Source organism: Equus quagga, chromosome 11 (assembly GCF_021613505.1).
Source record: "Equus quagga isolate Etosha38 chromosome 11, UCLA_HA_Equagga_1.0, whole genome shotgun sequence".
Classification (NCBI taxonomy): domain Eukaryota; kingdom Metazoa; phylum Chordata; class Mammalia; order Perissodactyla; family Equidae; genus Equus; species Equus quagga.
In genome coordinates this window covers 113,963,062-113,982,386 of record NC_060277.1, presented here as the reverse complement: position 1 = coordinate 113,982,386, position 19,325 = coordinate 113,963,062, and the positions used below count along the sequence as shown (strand labels likewise).

The window sequence follows — 19,325 nt, the reverse complement described above, 5'->3', positions numbered from 1 at the left end:
CATAAGCCATCCCAGGAGGGAGTGAAGTCTAGATGAAGAAATAGGACTAACAGTGGACTTTCACGTGCCAGTGATTCCCAACAGGGGTCTCATGGACTGCCAGCCTGTCACAGGGGGCACCTGTCCCACGGCCCCATGGGGGTGACGGTGACACAGGCTGAATTGGGAAGCCCTTGGTTCACTGTCTTGGGGGTCATCACACTGACTTTATGGGGTGGTGAGGTGACCCATGTTCAGAGAGGGTGAGGAACCTGCATGAGGCCACACAGCCAGGAGTGCAGGCTGGGTTTGCAGCTCTGGTTTTAACTGCCATGGGTGGTGGTTTTAGAGGGGCACAGGGGATGGGGGCTCTGATGAAAGCCCCCACCGCCACCCCAACCCTCCTCCACTGTCTGGGTTCCCGGGAGCTCCCCTCTCCCCGTGGTTGACAGAATGGGAAAACAGCACAAGCTTCGGAGAAACATTTTCTATGAATGGTCCAATCACCCTCCCTCCAGCATCAGGAGCAGCGGCCTGGCGGCGGCAGGCAGCCAGCTGGCCAATCAGAGAGGGGCCGCTGCTCCTGCCCTGGGAAGGCCCCCTCCCTCCCCCGGGGCCTGGGATTCCCCCTCCCCCAGATCTGCTCACCCCTCAGCTCCAAGCCTGTCGCTCCCTTTGCATCCTCCATCATCCTTTTAAAGGGAACACTGCAGATTTAAACCACAAATTAAATTTTTAATGAAACCGCATAACAGTAGTGCCCGACACGATGCAATATTGATGAGATCACAGTGTCCGGCCGGCGGGAGCTCGCCCCAGAAAGCTTTTTAGGATGTTATGCAATATGGAACCAAATTAATTATTTGCAATGAAGGCATCTGTGTCTCTGTAGTGCTGCTGGGGCCCAGTGAGTGTAAAACGGGCCCTTTTCATTATTGCCAGCTAGAAACGGCAGTCACGGGAGGAAGCCGTGACTTCACAGACCCAAATACTACCAGTACGAGCCACGATAAAAGGACAGAGAGCAAAGAGAGGGAATGTGTGTGCGTGTGAGACAGAGACAGAGGATGGATAGGCCTCGCCAGGGAGCACTTGGGCCTACAAGCCAGATGCTGCAGCAAAATGCAGCAAATTTCTTAGAGGCAGGCTCCCAAGCTCTGCCACCCGCTCTCCGTGGTGTCCCCTCACATAAAGGGGCGGCAAGCAGGGCTGGGCACCTCCTGTTGGGGGTCTGCAATGATGCTCCCTGCCTGGGGATGACAGCCATTTACTGAGCCGGGGCCAGTCCACGCGTTGGCAGTTGTGAGGTGTCCTGAAACTGGCCATCAGAAGGTGGACTTCCCAGTGGCCAGGTCTCTGTCCTGTGAGCCCCCGATGCCCCCCAACCCCGCCCCCCAGCCAGCTACCAAGGGGCTTTCCACAGGCACAAACAGCACTGCTCTCCCTCCCCTCTGGTGCTTAATGGGCAGCAGTTACGAGACAGCTGGCTGAGCTGGGAAAAGGCCCCAAAAGACAAGGGTTGGGGTTGTCCCCAGACTAACCCAGGGAGAGGAAAGAGGGGCAGCAGGTCTGTGTCAGAGGCCCATGCAGGGGACACAGGTCTGCCGAGTCTGGGAGAAATCACCCAGAGCAGCCGGTCAGCCGTGTCACTCACAAGAGTGGACGCTGATTCCACGTATGGTATAATTTTGGGTGTTCTCTGCGCCTCCACCCTTGTTCCCAGCCATCCTCCCACCTGGTCACCAGGACAGCCCCCTCACTGGTCCCCACGCCTCCTCTGGTGCCAGCACTGGCTCCATTCTCCACTGAGTGGCCAGCAGAGCCTTGCTAAAACAGTCGCCTGCTCCAAACCCTTCTGTGGCTCGCCCGCCCCCAGCGCAGTCTGCTCCCTTTAGTGCCAACCCCCATGGCCCCCCTGCTCCCCCAGCTCTGCTGCAGCCGCCCTGACTCCTTGCTGCCGCAGGGCCTCACTCACGCTGCCTCTCCTCACCTGGACCCCCTTTTTGCCTGGACAGCTCCCACTCCTGCTTCAGAGCTCAGCCTAAGCGTCACTTCCTTGGGAAGGCCCTCCCTGACCCCCAGCCTGGGTCAGGCCCTGCCGTGGGCTCCCCAGACATCCTGAGTTAGCTGGGTTCCCCCGAGAGCGGAGCCTGAGGCTGGGAGGTGGTTTATCTGGAAGCAGTCCAGGAGGGAAAGGGACCTCAAGGTGAATAACAGAGCTGACCACTGCCATGGGCACCTGGTGCGCAAGCCTGCAGGACCTCCCAAGGAGTCTTGTGAGCCGTCCCAGGACCACGCACCTCGGGGAGGACAGAGGTTCTTGTCCATCAATTCTTTACACCTTTGGTCCAGGAGGGCCTCATAAGCATCAACACCCCCACTTCTTGGGTGAGTACATGAGTGTGCAGAGCAAATTCCTGCTGGTGAGGTCCTGCTGGTGAAGTCCCAGGGCCGTAAGGAAGTGAAGGGCCACCTGGCTGTCCCTGTGGGGAGCTGCCCACAGCCTGTGCAGACCTGACACAGAGCAGTGGCCTCAGTAAAATGTGAGGCCCAGAGGTGACGATACACCCCCCGCCACAGTGCCTCACACTTGCGAGAATCCCTTATTGAGGTCAATTTCCCCCTGCTGGAGGTCGGGGACGGGTTCTCCTCTCTGCACACCCCATGTGCCCAGGACCATCCTGGCCCAGGGCACACTGAGTAAACAGCTGGGCGGGAACGAATAAACTGACCCCACTGGAGATGGAGCTAGGGGTGACCAGGAGGGGTCATGGAGCGCAATGTACGCTTCATGTGGCCTGCAGGGTCCTTCCTGGGAGGTCAGCTGGGGTGATGAGCTCCTCAGGCTCCTCTCAGAGGCGCTGGGATGGTCACAGCTAAGGCTGAGCTGTGACTGGCTCAGGGGACCCTGCCTGAGTGACTGTCACACAGCCAATGGAGCTGGTCCTGAGGTTGGGTGGGATGGAAGGGCAAGGGCTGGCTCTGACCAGTTTTTCTGTGCTTTCCTGCTACAGCCCTGCCTCTCAGAACACTGGGCTGTCCCTGTGCAGAGCAGAAAATGAAAGTCTTCCCAGAAAAGGAGCTTTGTGACCCCAAGCCATCTCCGTAGGAGGGCTTCATTCCCTCATTCTTTTGTTTTCTCCCCAGTCACATGAACAGTTTAAGATTTCCTCACTGTCTCTCTCTCTCACACACACACACAATGGGTGTTTGAGGAGGTCTCCTTTCCCACGAGCGCCCCCTTCATCCCCACGACATCCCCACCCCCCGCGGGATCTGAGAGGTTCAGACTCAACCTGGTGCAAAAAGGAGGTGGATGGGCAGTCCCAGCCCTGCTTCCTGCACGACAGTCGGCTCCCCTCCTGGCTCAGAGACCACCCCCTACACCGGCCTGGCCCAGCCCTGCCAACAGTACAAGAACATCACCATAATAACAACCACTGCCACTGATCACATGCTCGCTGCGTGCCAGGCCTCCACTGGTGCCTCCCTGTGCCATCTGACGTCATCCTCGCGTCTCACCCAGAGTCCGGCAGCCGGTGTATGGTGGGGCCGATGCTGTGACCCCAGAGATCGTGCTGAACCACCTCCCCTCCCAACATGCCTCCCCCCGAAACACAGGGTTCGTCTGTCTGACACAGTTATTCGGGGTGGGGGTGGCCCAGAAAGCCGTGGGGCTGTGTGTGAGCCACCGTGAAATCCTGCCCTGGTAAACCGTAGGTGACTCAATCAACACACACTCTTCAGGCCCAGCCACGCCCCATCTTAGAGAGATCATAATATAACTACAGTTGTAGATGCCAACATTTCAAGAGACGCGCATGAAATTGAAACTTAAAACCAAGAAAGTTTTAAATATTGACTTTTTAAAAAAATGAATGGAGAAGCTCTTGTGTCTATACTGTCTGGGAGAGTTCCTGGCTGCCCCCAGTAGGTACCGGAAGAATGTTCGCCAAGTGAATGAATGAATGAACGAACAAGATGGAAACTGAGATGGCCAAACCTCACATTACTGGAATTAGTTGTGCTGCGTAGGCCAAGGCACTAAAACGTAATGAGGCTCGACTGTCTCATCTCCAAAACGGGTGAAATAAAACAGGAGGGTACCACCTCTTTGCAGGTTCCTTACGTGATCAGACAAGGTGATGTGTGTGAAAACACCTGTCAGACTCAGTGGACGAAGGAGCTGATTCGCACTGTGTCCCCTGGTGCAAGGGAAGCCCCCCAGGGGGCCACAGGGACCTCCTGGCGCCTGGCAGCCTGCAGCCTCTGTCCACCGAGGCTTCTCTGTGGCAGCCGGTCCCCAGGGCGGGAGGCTCCAGAGGCGTGCTCCCTGCCCGAAGGAACCCACGCCCCTCGCCTCCCCGGTCTGAGCGATGGCATTCAGGCGCAGACCTTGTAATAACTGGAATCCCTTGCCAACACACACCATTTTTATTCTGAAACACTTTTATGCCTCAACTCATTTTATGTTTCATATGCCCTCTCCTGGCGTTTGGCAGATGGCGAGATTGATGTGCAAGGACGCAGCAGGCTGGCAGCGCCGGCACCCACCGCACCAGCCAGATGCCGTGAGCTTGAGGAGTGAACAAAATGAGTGCAAACTGGGGTTCTCGGGGTGGGGCTCCAAGGCCACTCCAGACCTGGCTTCTGTGTTTACTGTCTTGGTTGTTGGGAGGGCGGGCAAGAAGAGAGTGATAGAAAGCACTTTGAAGTCTGGAGAGCGCCATGCAAATGGTTGAGAGTACTAGTACCCGTCGTCGGTGTTGTTCAATGAAGAGATCAGAAATCTGAACAGAACAGTCCTTTGATTTTTGGGGTCCCTGGGCATTCTCCCCTACCGTCTCCTATCCCCGCCTTCTCCCTGGGTGGTCTCCCTACTGACCAGCTGTAACCACCGTCCTGAAGACTCCATCAGCCCCCGCCTCCCTCCAGACCTCAGACCCCTTCAGCTGGGTTGAGCCCAGGACCAGGCTCATGGGTGCTGTTGGGAGTCTTCTAAGAGCTGGGCTCGGGGACCTGCCCCTCATTGTTTTCATCTCCCCCTGTCAGATGAGCACTTCAAACGAGACTTGTCCCAAGGTGAACTCGTAGTCTCTCCCTCCCTCCGCACCTTCCATACCACCCCCACTCCAAGCTGGGCGAGTCAGGAGCCTTCCCAGCTTCCTCTCTCCGCTTCCCGCCTCACGCCCGAGTCCTCACCAAGGGCTGACAATCTAATCCCCTCCAATGTTCTCAAATCCGTCTTTCTCTCCCCTGCTCCTGCCATAACCTTCATCCCGTCCCTCATCACTTCCAGCAGAGCCTCTCCGCCCGTCCTCCTCTGGGACCGTGTTCCCCTCGAGGAAGTGTTCCCGGGAAGAACCTCCTACACGCAGGACGGCAGCCCTGCCTCCTTGCCGACGGGGCCAGGACGAAATCTTGGCTTCTAGCCTGGTGCGCAAGCCCTCCACCATGCCTCCTTCTCACTCTTCACTCCCCCCACACCTCTTCCTGCCTCCTGCTTTGCACCTTACTGTTCAAAGGTGAAAGATGTCCCCTCCCTCCAGGCACGCCCCTCATCACCCCGGCATTGCTCAAGCAGGCCCCCTCCCTCCCCATTCACTCTTCAAGACCCCTCTCTGGTATCACCTTCTCAGGAGACCTGCCTGACTGCTGAACCCCACCCCCCACCTGCCCTGACTTGGGGCGTCTCCTGTTCCTGGGGCGCTCACGTGCCCCCCAAAGGTGCATTGACACCCGTCTAGCCTGCTACACTGATTGCTCTCCAAGATGGAGAACAGTGTTATATTCATCCCTGGCCCCGGCCCCCAGTCTGGCCTCAGCAGATGCTCTGGAAATATTTGCTGAACTGAGAGCAAACTTTATGAATATTTACACTATACTAAATGCCCACAATTCCACCCGGAGCCAGAAAGCCCTGCTTGGAGAAAAGCAGGACAAGCCTTCTTAAGAAGGGCTCACGTTCGTGTCTACAAACTCATTTATTGGGGTCGGCAAATCATCAGTTGAAGAGCACCTGTTCCCCACCCGGGACCCCAGTGCTGGGCTCAGTCCAGAGGAGGGCAGGCAGGACTGGGAGGGAGACCCCCCCAGGGCTCTGTGCCCAGCCAGACTGGGCCAGGAGCTGCCCCGGCTGGTTCAGAGGAGGGAAGGACTCAGGCCAGAAGGGCTCAGGCTCGCTGTGGGGCCCCCTGGCTGGGAGCAGAGAGTCTGGAGGCCCAGGGGAGCCTAGCTGTCCAAGGCGAATGGCCACTGCCCCTGCCCGGCCCACCCTACACGGCCGCTGCACGTTTAGTTGTACCTGCACAGAGGACGCGAGTTTGTAAATGCCATGCTGCAGCGGGCTTCTCCAAGGGCGGCAGGTGAGACGCTCCTCAGCCTGGGGCCCACGGGTCTGCCGGATCTGCCTCCACGACTGGGCATAGGCAGGACGGGCCACCGGCCCTCCTTGGGCCTCCCCTCTGCCACCCAGTCCCGGCCATCCGAGAGCTCTCTCCCATGTGTGGTGGGGGCTCCTGTGCTGGGCAGAGGGAAAGCTAATGAGGAGCAGGAAGGCCAGAACTTGCCCCTCAGCTCTGCCTTCACTGGATGAATGTGTGACCGTGGGCTTCTCTGGGCGTCCCTCGGTTGGTTTCCTCATCTGTGGAGCGAGGACGGTAGCCAGGCTGTGCCTCAAAGGAGGCAAGTGAATGAGCGTGGACAGAGGGCTCTGCAAAGGGACAATGCCTTGTCTGTAAGGTAGGGCTATTACTGCAGGGGTGGCCGAGAAGAGGGCAGAGGGGACAGCTCGGGTGGGATCCGCCCCTGTCACACCAGCGTGGGTGAGCGGGACCTGTCAGGAGAGCCACTCCAGGCAGAGGGGGCTGAGGCCCCGTGGGGCTTGCTGCTGCCAGTGCTCCCCACACCCATCCCCTTGGGTCCAGGGTCATCTCACATGGGGGCACGGCTTGGCTCTGTTCTGAGGGCTCGGCTGCCAGATGTCCCTGTTGCTTCTCACCTGGTGGGGCCAGAAGCCCGTCTCCTCAGCTCCAGGGACAAGCTGTGTGTGCTCCCCTCCCCACACCTTCCGTGAGGTGTGTAACCACATGTAGGAAAGTGCACAAATCACACCCGGACAGCCTGATGGACTGTCGCCCCCACGAAAGCAGCACCCAGATGGAGAAACAGCTTGACCAGCGCTGAGGGGTTGCTGAAAACTGAAACAACACCAAACATGACTTAGACGTGGCAGGAAGTGTGCCCACATTCTGAACTGCCAGCCACCTACCTCACTGCAAAGTGACCTACCAGGCTCGGTGAGATGCCGCTCACCCGTGGGGCCCACAGTGTACCCTCCAGAGCCACATGGCCTTGACCGAGGTGCCCACCGTGTTCCAGAGCCAGATCTGGGAGGACTCATGCCTTCTCTTCCCAGGCAGGGGTCCCACAGCTTGCCCATCTTGCCCATCTGCTTCCCGACCTCCCCCTGCAGGGGTAGCTATTTCAAAAGGCAGGGTGGATGCTTTCTGGATGGCCTCAGAGTCAAGCAGTGGGTGGGCCCTGTGCTCCCGTCTAGTGTCCTCTCAGGTCCTCCCAGATCCTCCCAGTATCTTTTCAGATCCTCCCAGTTCTTCCCAAATTCACCCAGATCCACCCAGTTCCTCTCAGTTTCTCCCAGATCCTCCCAGGTCCTCCCAGATCCTTTCTGATCCTCCCAGTGCCCTTCTAGATCTTCCCAGATCCTCTCAGTTTCTCCCAGTGTCCTCCCAGATCCTCTCAGATCCTCCAAGGTCTTCCCAGATCCTCTTGGGTCCTCTCAGATCCTCCCACTGCCTCCCTGTGCCCACCCCAAGGGGAGCTGTTTCCTGCTTAGGTGAAGGTTCTAGACCAGCTGTGGCCTTGGCCCTGGAAGAGGACAGGCCCAGGAGACGCCACAGGATGAGTGAGGGTCCTGCGCACAGCACCGGGCTGGAGCACATTCCCTGGGTGGGCTTCTACTGTCACTGGGTAAAGACCCTCAACTGCCACTGACATCCTCAAAATACTGCCCAACCCACCTGTTTAGCCTTTATGCCACTCACCTTTACCACGCTGGCCACAACCTGGGTGGTTGGGCCACACTTCCCCACCCCACCCATCCTCTTTGCCTTCCCTACACTGAGGGCCCCCCCTACCCCGAGTCTGACCTCTCAAGGCCTCTCCATCCTTTTCCACCAGTGGTGTGCCCAGCTAGCTCGCACCAGCTGTTTGCTACATTTTCAGGAATTTGCAAGCTGATTGTTCAACACAGCCACCATTAAAATTTCAATTATACAAACTTACAATTAAATAAATTATATTAACAAAGGTAATGCATACTCAGAACTCATCACCTCCTGACTACTTTTATTACTTTTTACTATTATCTACACATTTGAAGTTATCTACATCTGTTGCATCCATAAGGCGGGAATACCTCCAGGTGCAAGTGTTTTCAACCCTTCCTCCCCACCCCGTCCCAGTTCTGGGGCATGGGACCCAGGCCAGGCCAGGAGAAACCGGTGGCCATATATGACGGCGCCTCTTCATCCCCCAACCTTCTGGCGAGGTAGCTAGGCATCTTGCGGTTCCTCCCCTGAGGGTTTGGGGCAGGGCAGCGCTTCAGTCGTTTCCCCAGCCCGCCCACTCCCAGATACCTCCCCAACAGTGGGGAGGGAGAGGAAGCCCAAACACGACCAGGACTGAATGTCCACCTGCTCAGGGACCTGAGTCCAGGTAAAAGGATTTAAAGAAGACAGAAGGATGCAGGAGTCTAGCCCTCCGCCTGTCTGGGCAGAGACCCCGCTTGTCTGGACGAGGGTCCCGTGTGGCGCCTTCTGGCAGACGGAGCGCTCCGCAGAGGTCGCCTGCTGGACCAAAGGGTCCCAGCCTCTTGACTGCCGTCTGCTCCCCTCGGGGCTCCACAGTCGGATCCCGCCGCCCCAGGGCCCCTCCTCCCCTTCTGACACCGTCGATTCCATCCTCTGTGGAGGGGTGGCCTGCTTCTCAGTGCCCAAGAGCCGTGGTGCCAAGCCGCTGAGGTCTCCTCCCCTGGCGGTAAAAGCCCGGGTCCCCGCCTTGCGCGCGGGCAGACCCTCGCCGCTCCTGGGGCACAGGACGCAAGGCGGGGCCAAAGATCCCTGTTCGGTCCACCAGCCTGCGGGGGCCCAGCGGGTCTCCTCTCTCGCACCCACGCGCTCTCTTTGGCGCACCCTCCCTCTCCGCCCCGGATAGCTTCGCCTCCAGAACCCCGCGGGGAATCGCCTCCGACTAGACGCAGCCCTGGGGCGGGAGGGGACCCCCACTGGGTCTCGGGTTGGGAGTTGAAGGCAGAAGCCGTCGCGCCCCTCGAGCAGGTGATTTCTCCGGAGTCGCGTTCTGGCCTGGGGCGCTCGGAGCGCAAGACTGCGTGGGACGCTCGTGGCTAGCCCCCTCCCGCGGTGTGGGGCGGGCCTCGGTGCTCCGTGGTGGGCACGCGAGGCCGTCGGGAGCGGGAACCCCACACACACCCCCGGCCGCGGCGCGCGGAGCCCAGGACAATCGCGTGCGGGCCGCGGGGTCCCTCTGGCGCCGGGAAGCGGCGGCCAAAGCACGCGCGGGACGCGGAGGGGCAGCGCCGGCTCGCAGCCTCGGGCTCGGAGAGCGTCCAAGGCTGAGCCGCCCAACGAAAGCAGGCGGCGGGGAGCCCTCGGGCAGAGGGCGGGAGGAGGCCGCGGAGAGGAAAGGGGAGATCATGAGTTCTCAAAAAGGTCTCAACAGAGCTGGCTTCTGCCCCCTCCCGCGCGGTGGGAGCCCAGGCCCCGCCCCCAGGAGCTGCCTATGGGTCCCTCCGGGCTGGGGGCTGCCGGCCGGCCATCGCAGCGCCCAGTCGGAGGCTGCGGAATGAAGGGCTCGGGGTGTGGGTCCGGGGTGTCAGCGGGGCTGCCCTCACCGCGACTCTAGGACACGCGAGCCGGGTCACCGCGAGCCGGACCTCGGGAGTCTTGGCGCCTGTTTCCTCCCCCGTACAGCGGAGCTTGGAATGGGAGACTCCCGAAGCGCCTTTGGCTCTGACGGGCCCGGGCAGGGCAGCGGCTCTGGCTCTGCTCTCGTGTCCCCAAACCGGGCGCCGGAACCCGGACGCGGATCGGGGAGCAGAGCCCCGTGGCGCCGCTGCCCAGAAAACAGGTGTGAATGTGTGTGGGGGTGACCAGAGTAAAGGGCCATCGTGTGGATCTCCGCAGGTGCGACGTGCCCCCCGTCCCAAGGTCCAGGACGCCTCCTCATCTGCCACGCTGCACATGGGGTACAGAAAGCCCAACATGCACACGCGGACACACACACACGCACACACAGACATGGACACCCACGAATGCACCCAGACACGCACCCGGACACACACAGGCGTGCCCTAAGGCCTCAGAGATGGGAAGGCACTCAGGGAGCGCGGAAGGGTCCGCCCGCGGGGCCCGCCTCTCCAGGGGCTTCAAGGAGCATCCAGCCCGGGCGGCGCCATCTGCCCGGAATCCGGCGGCCCTCTTGGCAGGAAAGGCTCGATCCGCTGGGGTCGCCTCCGAGAAGTGCCCGCTCGCCCCGCCTTCACGGGGTGGGGGCTGTCATTCCCTGGGGATGTTGCCGGGTCCCCAAAGCCCCGGAGCTGGGGTGGGGTAGGGGGGCGCAGGAGAGCCAGGAACGAGGTCATGGGGAAGTCCCCAGAGCTAGGGTGTATAGCGGCTTTTCAACTCCGCACGGACATCTCAGAGACGTCGAGAGGCCCCGCGACCCCCTCTCCGGACTTAGCAGCGCCATGAGGCTCTGTGCCCCCGGCACGCGGGGGTCGACGATTGGGGTCCTTGGAGACCCGGCTGGGCCTCCAACGCCCCCGGCCCGGGCCCCGAGGGTGTTCAGTGCAGCCAAGCGAGTTGAGCTGAATTCCGTCTCTCGGGCCTGTCGTGGCCTCCCACCCGCCCAGACGGAGACCCAAAGGCGATTTGGGGACATCATGCAGGTGGCCCATCCTCGAGCCTGAGGCCGCGACCTGGCCTCCTACCCCGGGAGGGGGCAGGCCGGTGGGGGGATTAGGCGGAAGACGGAGGCTCTGCCAGGGGTGGGGGGAGGGAACAGAAGGAGGCTGCCCCACCGCGCGCCCATGCTCCCCCAGCCGCGCCGCGGGCCCGGGCCGCAGACAATTAAAGCGGGATTCCTCCCCCGCTGACGTCGGCAGCGCCGAGGCCCCTCCCGCGGTGGCATAAAAGGCGCGGGCTCCGCAGCGCAGGCGGCAGTGGGGGCCGGACAGCGCGGCGGTGAGGACTGCGCGGCCGAGCAGCGCGGCGCCCAGAGTGCGGGCCGCCCGCCGAGCCCCAGCCGAGCCCCGGCCAAGCCGAGCCCCAGCCGAGCCGAGCCGGGCCCGGAGCGCCCGGTCCCAGCGCCCGCAGCCATGCCGGCCGGCCGCGCCGCGCGCACCTGTGCGCTGCTCGCCCTCTGCCTCCTGGGCGGCGGGGCCCAGGATTTCGGGCCGACGCGCTTCATCTGCACCTCGGTACCCGTGGACGCCGACATGTGCGCCGCGTCCGTGGCCGCCGGCGGCGCCGAGGAGCTCCGGAGCAACGTGCTGCAGCTCCGCGAGACCGTGCTGCAGCAGAAGGAGACCATCCTGAGCCAGAAGGAGACCATCCGCGAGCTGACCACCAAGCTGGGCCGCTGCGAGAGCCAGAGCACGCTGGACGCGGGCGCCGGCGAGGCCCGGACGGGCGGCGGCCGCAAGCAGCCCGGCTCCGGCAAGAACACCATGGGCGACCTGTCCCGGACGCCGGCCGCCGAGACGCTCAGCCAACTCGGGCAAACTTTGCAGTCGCTCAAAACCCGCCTGGAGAACCTCGAGGTCCGCGCGCGCCGCGGTTCCCCTTCGGGCTCTCGCGTCCCTCTGCCCTCCCCCATTACTGACCCGGCCCGACACCCCTCACCCCCGCCTCGACCGGGCACTCCTGCCCCGCTGGGGCCGCCCCGAGCCTGGGGGGCCCCACGGACGGCCGCTCGCCCGAGCTCCCCGCCAGGCCGCCCCCGCAGTCGCCCTGAGGGGACCGCGCCGCGGGCCTCCTCCCGGCACGGTCCCAGCTCTGCGCGTAACGCTGTGGTTTCCCCCCCCGCCCTTGCACCCCCGCAGCAGTACAGCCGGCTCAATTCCTCCAGCCAGACCAACAGCCTCAAGGATCTGCTGCAGAGCAAGATCGATGACCTGGAGAGGCAGGTGCTGTCTCGGGTGAACACTCTGGAGGAAGGCAAGGGGGGCCCCAAGAACGACACCGAGGAGAGGGTCAAGATCGAGAGCGCCCTGACCTCCCTACACCAGCGGATCAGCGAGCTGGAGAAAGGTAAGGGGCATGGAGGGGAGCATGCTGCCTCCACCCTCTCCGCCACTGGGACTCTGCCTGGGGTCCTGGCTTCCTGCATAGTTCAGCACTGGCCCTGAACGGCTGCAGCTCCTCCACTCCTCTGGCCCCTTCTGCCCCCCCCACCCCCGAATCTGGCCCCAGGTTCTGGGCTTCTAGTCAATGTTCCTGGCTGGGCTGGGCCGTCCTGGGCTCCGGACATCTCAGAGTAAGGGAAGAAGAGGAGGAAGGGATCACCTGGTGTCCTTCGCCCCTGCCCCCAGACACACTCACACTCACAGGATTTTTCCATGTCTGATTTGTTTAATCTTCAGTAACTTTGCACAGTAGCTGTGGCTGGCCCAAGCCCTCCCTGGCTGAAATAGCCTGCCTCTGGCCAGTCCCCATGCCCAGTAGAGAGCAGGGTTCAGGCCTGGGCTGGGTCCTACTGGTCCTTGGTAGATTTGGGCTCCTAGCAGGTTTCATCCCAGCTCCTTGGCGCCCCTGGCATCCTCTAGGGACCTCTGGGTTCTCCCCACCCCAACCTGAGCCCCCTGCTCGTGGTTTTCTCTTGCCGGAGCATCTCGTGAGCCCTGTGGTTCCCAGGTTGCCAACTCCTGCGGGCCCCAATCGTGCTGTGGGGTGCACAGATGAGCTCGAGTGGCTCAGCCTGGAAGTCGCAGAAACCAAACAAGGTTGTAAGGCTGGGGGGGGAGCACCCGGGCTCAGAGCAGGGCCACGTGACCCTTCTCCGACCGCAAAATGTGCCGGATGGATTTAAACAGTGCCATCTTAAGGCGTGTTATGTAACTGAAAAACAGATCAGGGGAAGGAGGGACGGGGGAGGGAAGGAGGGGAGATTGGGGAAATGAAAAACACCCCCTAGAGAGGCCAGGGGCTGGATCTGCTCCAGGAGCCGGGAACTGAGAGCCTGAGGCTGAGGGGGCCAGCCCTGCTCTATTCCTGACACATGACTTAGAGGAAGGGGGAGGTTACTGGCCCAGCAGGATGCCTTCTAGAAATAATTCTTGGCCTGAGGGGCTGGTTTAGTGCTGGGCTGGCTGGCAGGCCCCAGTGCACATGGAGGAAGTGCAGCCACCGGCTGGTGGGTGTGTGTGTTCCCCGCTCCCAGCCTGGTGCCCGTTCCCTCTGCTGGGTTGGAATGTTTTCCTGGAGTCAGTCGCACCATGCCCAGGGCCACAGCCACAGTGTCTGTGTGGGTCGGGAGGGGGCAGGTGAGCGTTCCCTGGCGACATTGCTGGCAGGCAATGAATGGGTGCTGCGTCTATGGGGAGGCTGTTGGGCCAGGACCCTGATTTTTCAGGAAACACCCAGGAAGCTTGCCCTGAGAATGAGTGGCACAGTCCTCAAAGCAGTCACCTTGGGGGGCCTCTGGCTTGGGGCATGCTTCCTGCCTCCCTGCTGTCCTGCCCTCTTTGCAGGGCTCCAGACAGATTTTCCAGAAGAGCCTCAGAGGGACGACTTTCCCTCCTGTGGGGGGATAGGATTCTAGAAATAGCCAGAGTCCTCAGGGCTAGTTGGCTGGGTCAGATGAGTGACCAGGGGCTGCAGCATGTCCTGGCACCGAGGGAAGTGTGACGGGCGCCAGGGGCCTGGTTGTCTTGGGTGAAGAGCCTAGAGAAGAGAGTGGTTCTGAGCACTGTCAGCAGCCAGCATCCTGGAATCAGGTTGGGCCCCCAAAGGGGCTGCTCTCAGGCGAGCTAGCCTCCTTCTGAGTGGGGAGGAGATCGCCTTCCTGGGCGGCCACACCTTCAAGGGACAATTTACAGGATGTGCACTGACCCGTTCCCTACCCACCCACGGCAGAGCCCAGGTGCAGATGCTTACAGCCCACTGCGTCCCTCCCACTCCCATCCCAGCCTCCCCGGGGGCAGCGCCATGTGGGAGCCAGACCAGGGATGCGAGGACCTTGGGTCAGCTTTTTCTGTCCTGGCTCTGTGCCCTGGGACAAGGTACTTGGCCTGGCTGAGCGTCCCTCTCAGCATCTATGGATTGGAGATGGACTCTGCTCTGTCTGTGTGACAGAGCTTGGTGGGGGCTGAATGGGCTTCAGACAGGGGCAAGGGCTTCACAGAGGTGCAGATGTCAGGGCTGTGTCCTGTCCTCCCCAGGTCAGAAAGACAACCGCCCTGGAGACAAGTTCCAGCTCACGTTCCCGTTACGGACCAACTACATGTATGCCAAGGTGAAGAAGAGCCTGCCGGAGATGTATGCCTTCACCGTGTGCATGTGGCTCAAGTCCAGCGCTGCGCCGGGGGTGGGCACGCCCTTCTCCTACGCTGTGCCCGGCCAGGCCAACGAACTGGTCCTCATCGAGTGGGGCAACAACCCCATGGAGATCCTCATCAACGACAAGGTAGAGCCCCCACCCATCTGGGCTTGCAGGACGGCAGGGTGAGGCCCCCTGGGGCCCCAGTCCATGTAGGCTGCTGGGGCAGGTCTGCGGTGGCATGGGACACATGCTGCTGTGGCCCCCAGGAAGAGCACCTGCCAGGCAGGACTAAGGGACGTGGAGGGTGAAGACCAGGAGAAATGGGGAGGGGCATCCATCCCACACAGGGGCCTCCCGGGGTGGGGGACAGAGAAGGGCGGTCTCATCTGGGGCCAATCCATCCGGCAGATCAAACCCGAACCCCTCCTCCCCCAACTGGCCTGGGAACTGGCTTTGCTCCTCCATATTTGGAGGACCACAGAGGCCCTGGGATGGTAAAGGTGCCCCTAGAGATTCTTCATGAGTCCAGATCTATCCTGCTTGACCCCCTATCCCTGGGACGAGGCCAGATCCAAGTGACCCTTTGGGGAAGGACAGCCTTTTCCCTCCAGGGAACCCTTCTCCACTTGGCCCTCCGTCAGCCGTGGATTAGCTGCCAGCTTTCAGACTCCCTCGTCTCTATGCCAGCGTTGGTAGTAAATGTCTAAAACTTGGGCTGGGAATCCAGTTCCAAGCCCTTGCTCTTGATGACTTGCCCAGAAAATGTTGTGCCTTTCTGGGTTTCATTTTGCCCAGGGTAAAAGGGTGTGAGGGTTCTTTTGTCTGCTGCACCATCCACCGTCCCTGGAGTGTGAGACGGTGGGTGAAAGCCCAGGTCCGAGGCTGGTCTGAGCTTTAAAAGGCATGGTGCCATCTTCCCGGGTGTCTCTCAGATTCTCTGCAAAGACCAGGCCGTTGTAGACCCAGAGGATCTGGCAATGAGAGATGGGGTGTTGGAGGAGAGAGACGAGGCCAGAAGGCAGCAGAGAAGTGCAACCCTAGGGATGGCTCCCTCCATCCCAGAGCCTGTTTTGTTGAGCAGCAAAGAGGGAGGAGGGCGAGTAGGAGGGAGGAGATGGTGCATTCAGATCGATCTTAGGGGCCTCCTTGACAAAGCGTCACATTTCCTGTGTGACCCACCAATGGATGGGGCAACAGATGATAAAGTCCTGAGGGGCAGGGCTGTGAGAATTCAATAATGGCTCTTGATATTTATTTTGAATGTGGTGATAGGAAGAATAGCAGCTGAGCAATTAACTAGTGGTGATCATCCATCCTGAGCTGTGCCCTTGTACCCATCCTGTCCTGCGTATCATTCTCCTTCCCAGGTGGCCAAGCTGCCCTTTGTCATCAATGATGGGAAGTGGCACCACATCTGTATCACCTGGACCACCCGGGATGGGGTCTGGGAAGCCTACCAGGATGGCACCCAAGGTGGCAATGGCGAGAACCTGGCACCCTATCACCCCATCAAGCCACAAGGCGTGCTGGTGCTGGGCCAGGAGCAGGTACTGGCCATGGGGGAGGCAAGCGGGGAGGCCGGCTGTGGGGGAAGGAGCTCCAGAACCAGAGACCAGGCAGGAGGAAGGAGAGTTGGGGGATTGGGAGGGAGGGGGAGCGAGGAGGGAGTGGAGAGGGAGGTGGTCTCCCCTGATGAGCGACTGAGGGAAACAAGTTATGCAGCAGTTTGGGTGAAGTCCCTGCTCTGAGTGGGCCTATTCAGGAAATGCTGGCAGGAGGGGGCTTTGGTCTCAGTGCTTTGGATCCTGACAGCAACACTTTGTTTGGCATGGGAAGGCCAATTCGGCCTTTAGTGATGCATAATTTACTTCCTGGAAGTGGTTTGTTTCCCATTGGGCACCTGGGAGGGAGATGCAGGCAGGAGAGTCCCAGGCCTTCTGTTCCCATTGGGTGGCTGTTGCTGGCAGAGAGTGACATCTGAGTTCCTTGACTAGAAGTAGGGAAAGCGGGAGAGGCTCCCCCAAAGCCATGCTCCCATGGTTGTCTATGGCCCCAGCTGACCCCTCCCTCACTGGCCAAGGGACTGGCTGCAGGAGAGGCAGAGTCCAGAGGCCTCCAGGAGAAGCTCTATGTCCAGGGCAGAGGTGGCTAACATCATCCTTTTTCCTGGGTCCTTCATGGGGGGAACTGATGCATAGGTGAAGACCCAGAGACAAGGGACAAAATGGTTCCTAGAGGTGGATATGAGAGCCCCTGATGGAGGAGACACAGACACTTGCTCCCTGGGGATGCCCCCCACCATGACCTCCTCCACCCTCATCCTCTGCTTTTCTCTGAAGGACACTCTGGGTGGTGGATTTGATGCCACTCAAGCATTCGTGGGTGAGCTCGCCCATTTCAACATCTGGGACCGCAAGCTGACACCTGGGGAGGTCTACAACCTGGCCACCTGCAGCACCAAGGCCCTTTCTGGCAACGTCATCGCCTGGTCTGAGTCCCACATTGAGATCTACGGCGGAGCCACCAAGTGGACATTCGAAGCCTGTCGCCAGATCAACTGAGGCTCCAGGCCTGGCTGAGCCTCCCGGCCGTCAGCCCCCGGCCCCCGCCCACCTCCCCCTGCTTGTGCGGTGATGATCGTCGTCTCTTCTCTCCCTTTCCCCAGGAATGACTCAAGGCCGTCGCCCTCGCACACGTGCACACGCATACGCACACAGCCTGGTTTTGTCCTCATGCACAGAAGCAGGCCCGGCTCCCATCTGTCCCTGAGGAGGTCCCACTTCTCACTAGGAGCCCCATGCTGCTTCTCAGGCATGGCCCGTCACCGCTAATGCAGGCGGCTGCAACATTTTGAACAATGCAGAAGTAGGTGAGAGGACTTGTGTGTGTGTGTGTGTGTGTGTGTGTGTGTGTCTCTGAGTGTGTGTCTCGGGGGAGGCCTTTTCTTTTAGGATGAGGTATTTCATTTCCTTCTTTCTTTGTGGCTTTGGGAAATCTCACGACTGGTCGAATATCTGTATCTGCCAACTTTGTTAGCTGCCTGTGTGCCTTGGGGCTGGTGCAACTTCTTCAGCAACGCATTTGTCTTTGTTTGCAAACCTTTTCCAGAGTGACATGTCTCTGCTACGGTCATGCGTCTCTTAATGACGGCGATATGTGCTGAGATGCGCCGTTAGGCAATATCGTCGTCGTGTGAACATCATAGTGTGCACTTACACAAACCTAGATGGTATAGCCTATGACACACCTAGGCTCTATGGTACTAATCTTATGGGACCATCATTGTATATGCTGTTTGTCGTTGACTGAAACGTCATTATGTGGCGCATGACTGTGTTGATAAAATAAATGCTTTTTAGCAGTTTGTTCAAGGCTGGGCAAGCCTCTCCACAGAGAATTTCTATTTTGTAATAGAAGTGAATTCTCTCTGACCAGTCGAAGGCAGACAGTGTCCTGGGATGGCACCATGTGCTCAGAGGGGGCAGAGGAGGTAGGGCTGGCCTCAGGACAGGGCAATTCCCCCATCCCCTGCCTGTGCCCAGCCAGTGGCATCTGAGGGCAGCACTGGACCCCAGAGGCTGGCCTGAATGCCCAGCTTGGCTGGCTCTGGCCCAGGATCTCGTCTCTGCCCCTCAGCCTCCCACCTCCTCGCACCTCTCCTCCCTTTCAGTCTCTGACTGGTCCTGCCACCACACCAGTGCCCCTGTGAAAGGAGCATCACACTCACAGCCCAGGAAGCCCAGACCCCAGGTCCCTCTCCTTTTGCCTCTGGCAGTGGGAGACCAGAGGCTTCAGTGGGTCAGCTCAAGAGAGGAGATTTTAGACAAGGAAGCCCATACTCTGATTAAGACCTATCCACACAGGGCCAGTGAGACTTGCACCTGACCAGTTGATGGGAAGGTCCGTGCTAATTCTGACAGCCATATTCTCCCACACACCTGGGCCAGGTGAGTTGGCTCAGCAAGTCCTCCCAGGGGCCAGGGCCTTTGGAGACCCCTCATGTGGAGCTGGGCATGGCCAGGCCGGGCCTGAAAGCCACTCCCCCATCTGACAGGGCTCCTGTCCTGCAGCAGCCCCAGCCTGTCACCAGCTGGTGACACTGAGACCTGACCAGTGTCCTGAAGCTTTGACGTTTTTTTTCTTCATGTAAAGTAACCATGTACATTCCCTTCTAGTCCTTCTGAGGCGGGGAGAAAAGTGTGTGTGTGTGTGTGTGTACGTGTGTGTATCTGTGTGTGCATGTGTGTTGAGTGAGAGAGAGGAGGAGTGCTGAGACGGATCATACCCAGAGGAGGGGGATCTCCCTCTTTGTCGCACCATCTGGGGGTCGAAAGCCCTGAGGGCACCCTGGGCTTTGTCACCAGGAGTCTAATTAGCAAAAGGCTGACGAGTCTTTCTAGAAATTCTACTGCACTGCCTGACTCATCTACAGCTGCAGACATTTCTTCAGGAGAAGCAGGTGCTTCCATCTTCTGTTCCTTCCAGGGGCACCTGTCTCCTTAAACGCAGGTCCATGTTGTATTGGAAACCTAGTGCATCTGTGTGTGTCTGTGTTGGTGTCTGTGTCGGTGTCCATGTGGGTGTCTGCACGGTACCCAGTCGCCGTTCTGCAATGCCTCCCTCTCGTTCAGAGGGTGTGGTCCAGGCGCCGCGCTGTGTGTTGTGGTTCAACAGTGGCTTTTTCTGAGACCATTGTGCTTTGTCAGAGCCCGTCGGGTTGTGGCATCTTTGGATCTGCAGGAATCTTCTCTGTTTGCATGTTCCTT

General features: G+C 60.1%; 1 protein-coding gene across 1 annotated transcript; it reads left to right on the top strand.

Annotated features, from left to right (window-relative positions):
* The first annotated feature begins 11,292 nt into the window (after positions 1-11,292).
* Positions 11,293-17,819, top strand: NPTX1 (neuronal pentraxin 1). Its single transcript, XM_046676883.1, has 5 exons — positions 11,293-11,839; positions 12,122-12,329; positions 14,459-14,703; positions 15,927-16,106; positions 16,899-17,819. Exons 1-5 carry the CDS (start codon positions 11,396-11,398, stop codon positions 17,118-17,120), a joined length of 1,299 nt encoding a protein of 432 aa, XP_046532839.1. The 5' UTR covers positions 11,293-11,395; the 3' UTR covers positions 17,121-17,819.
* Positions 17,820-19,325: the final 1,506 nt, after the last annotated feature.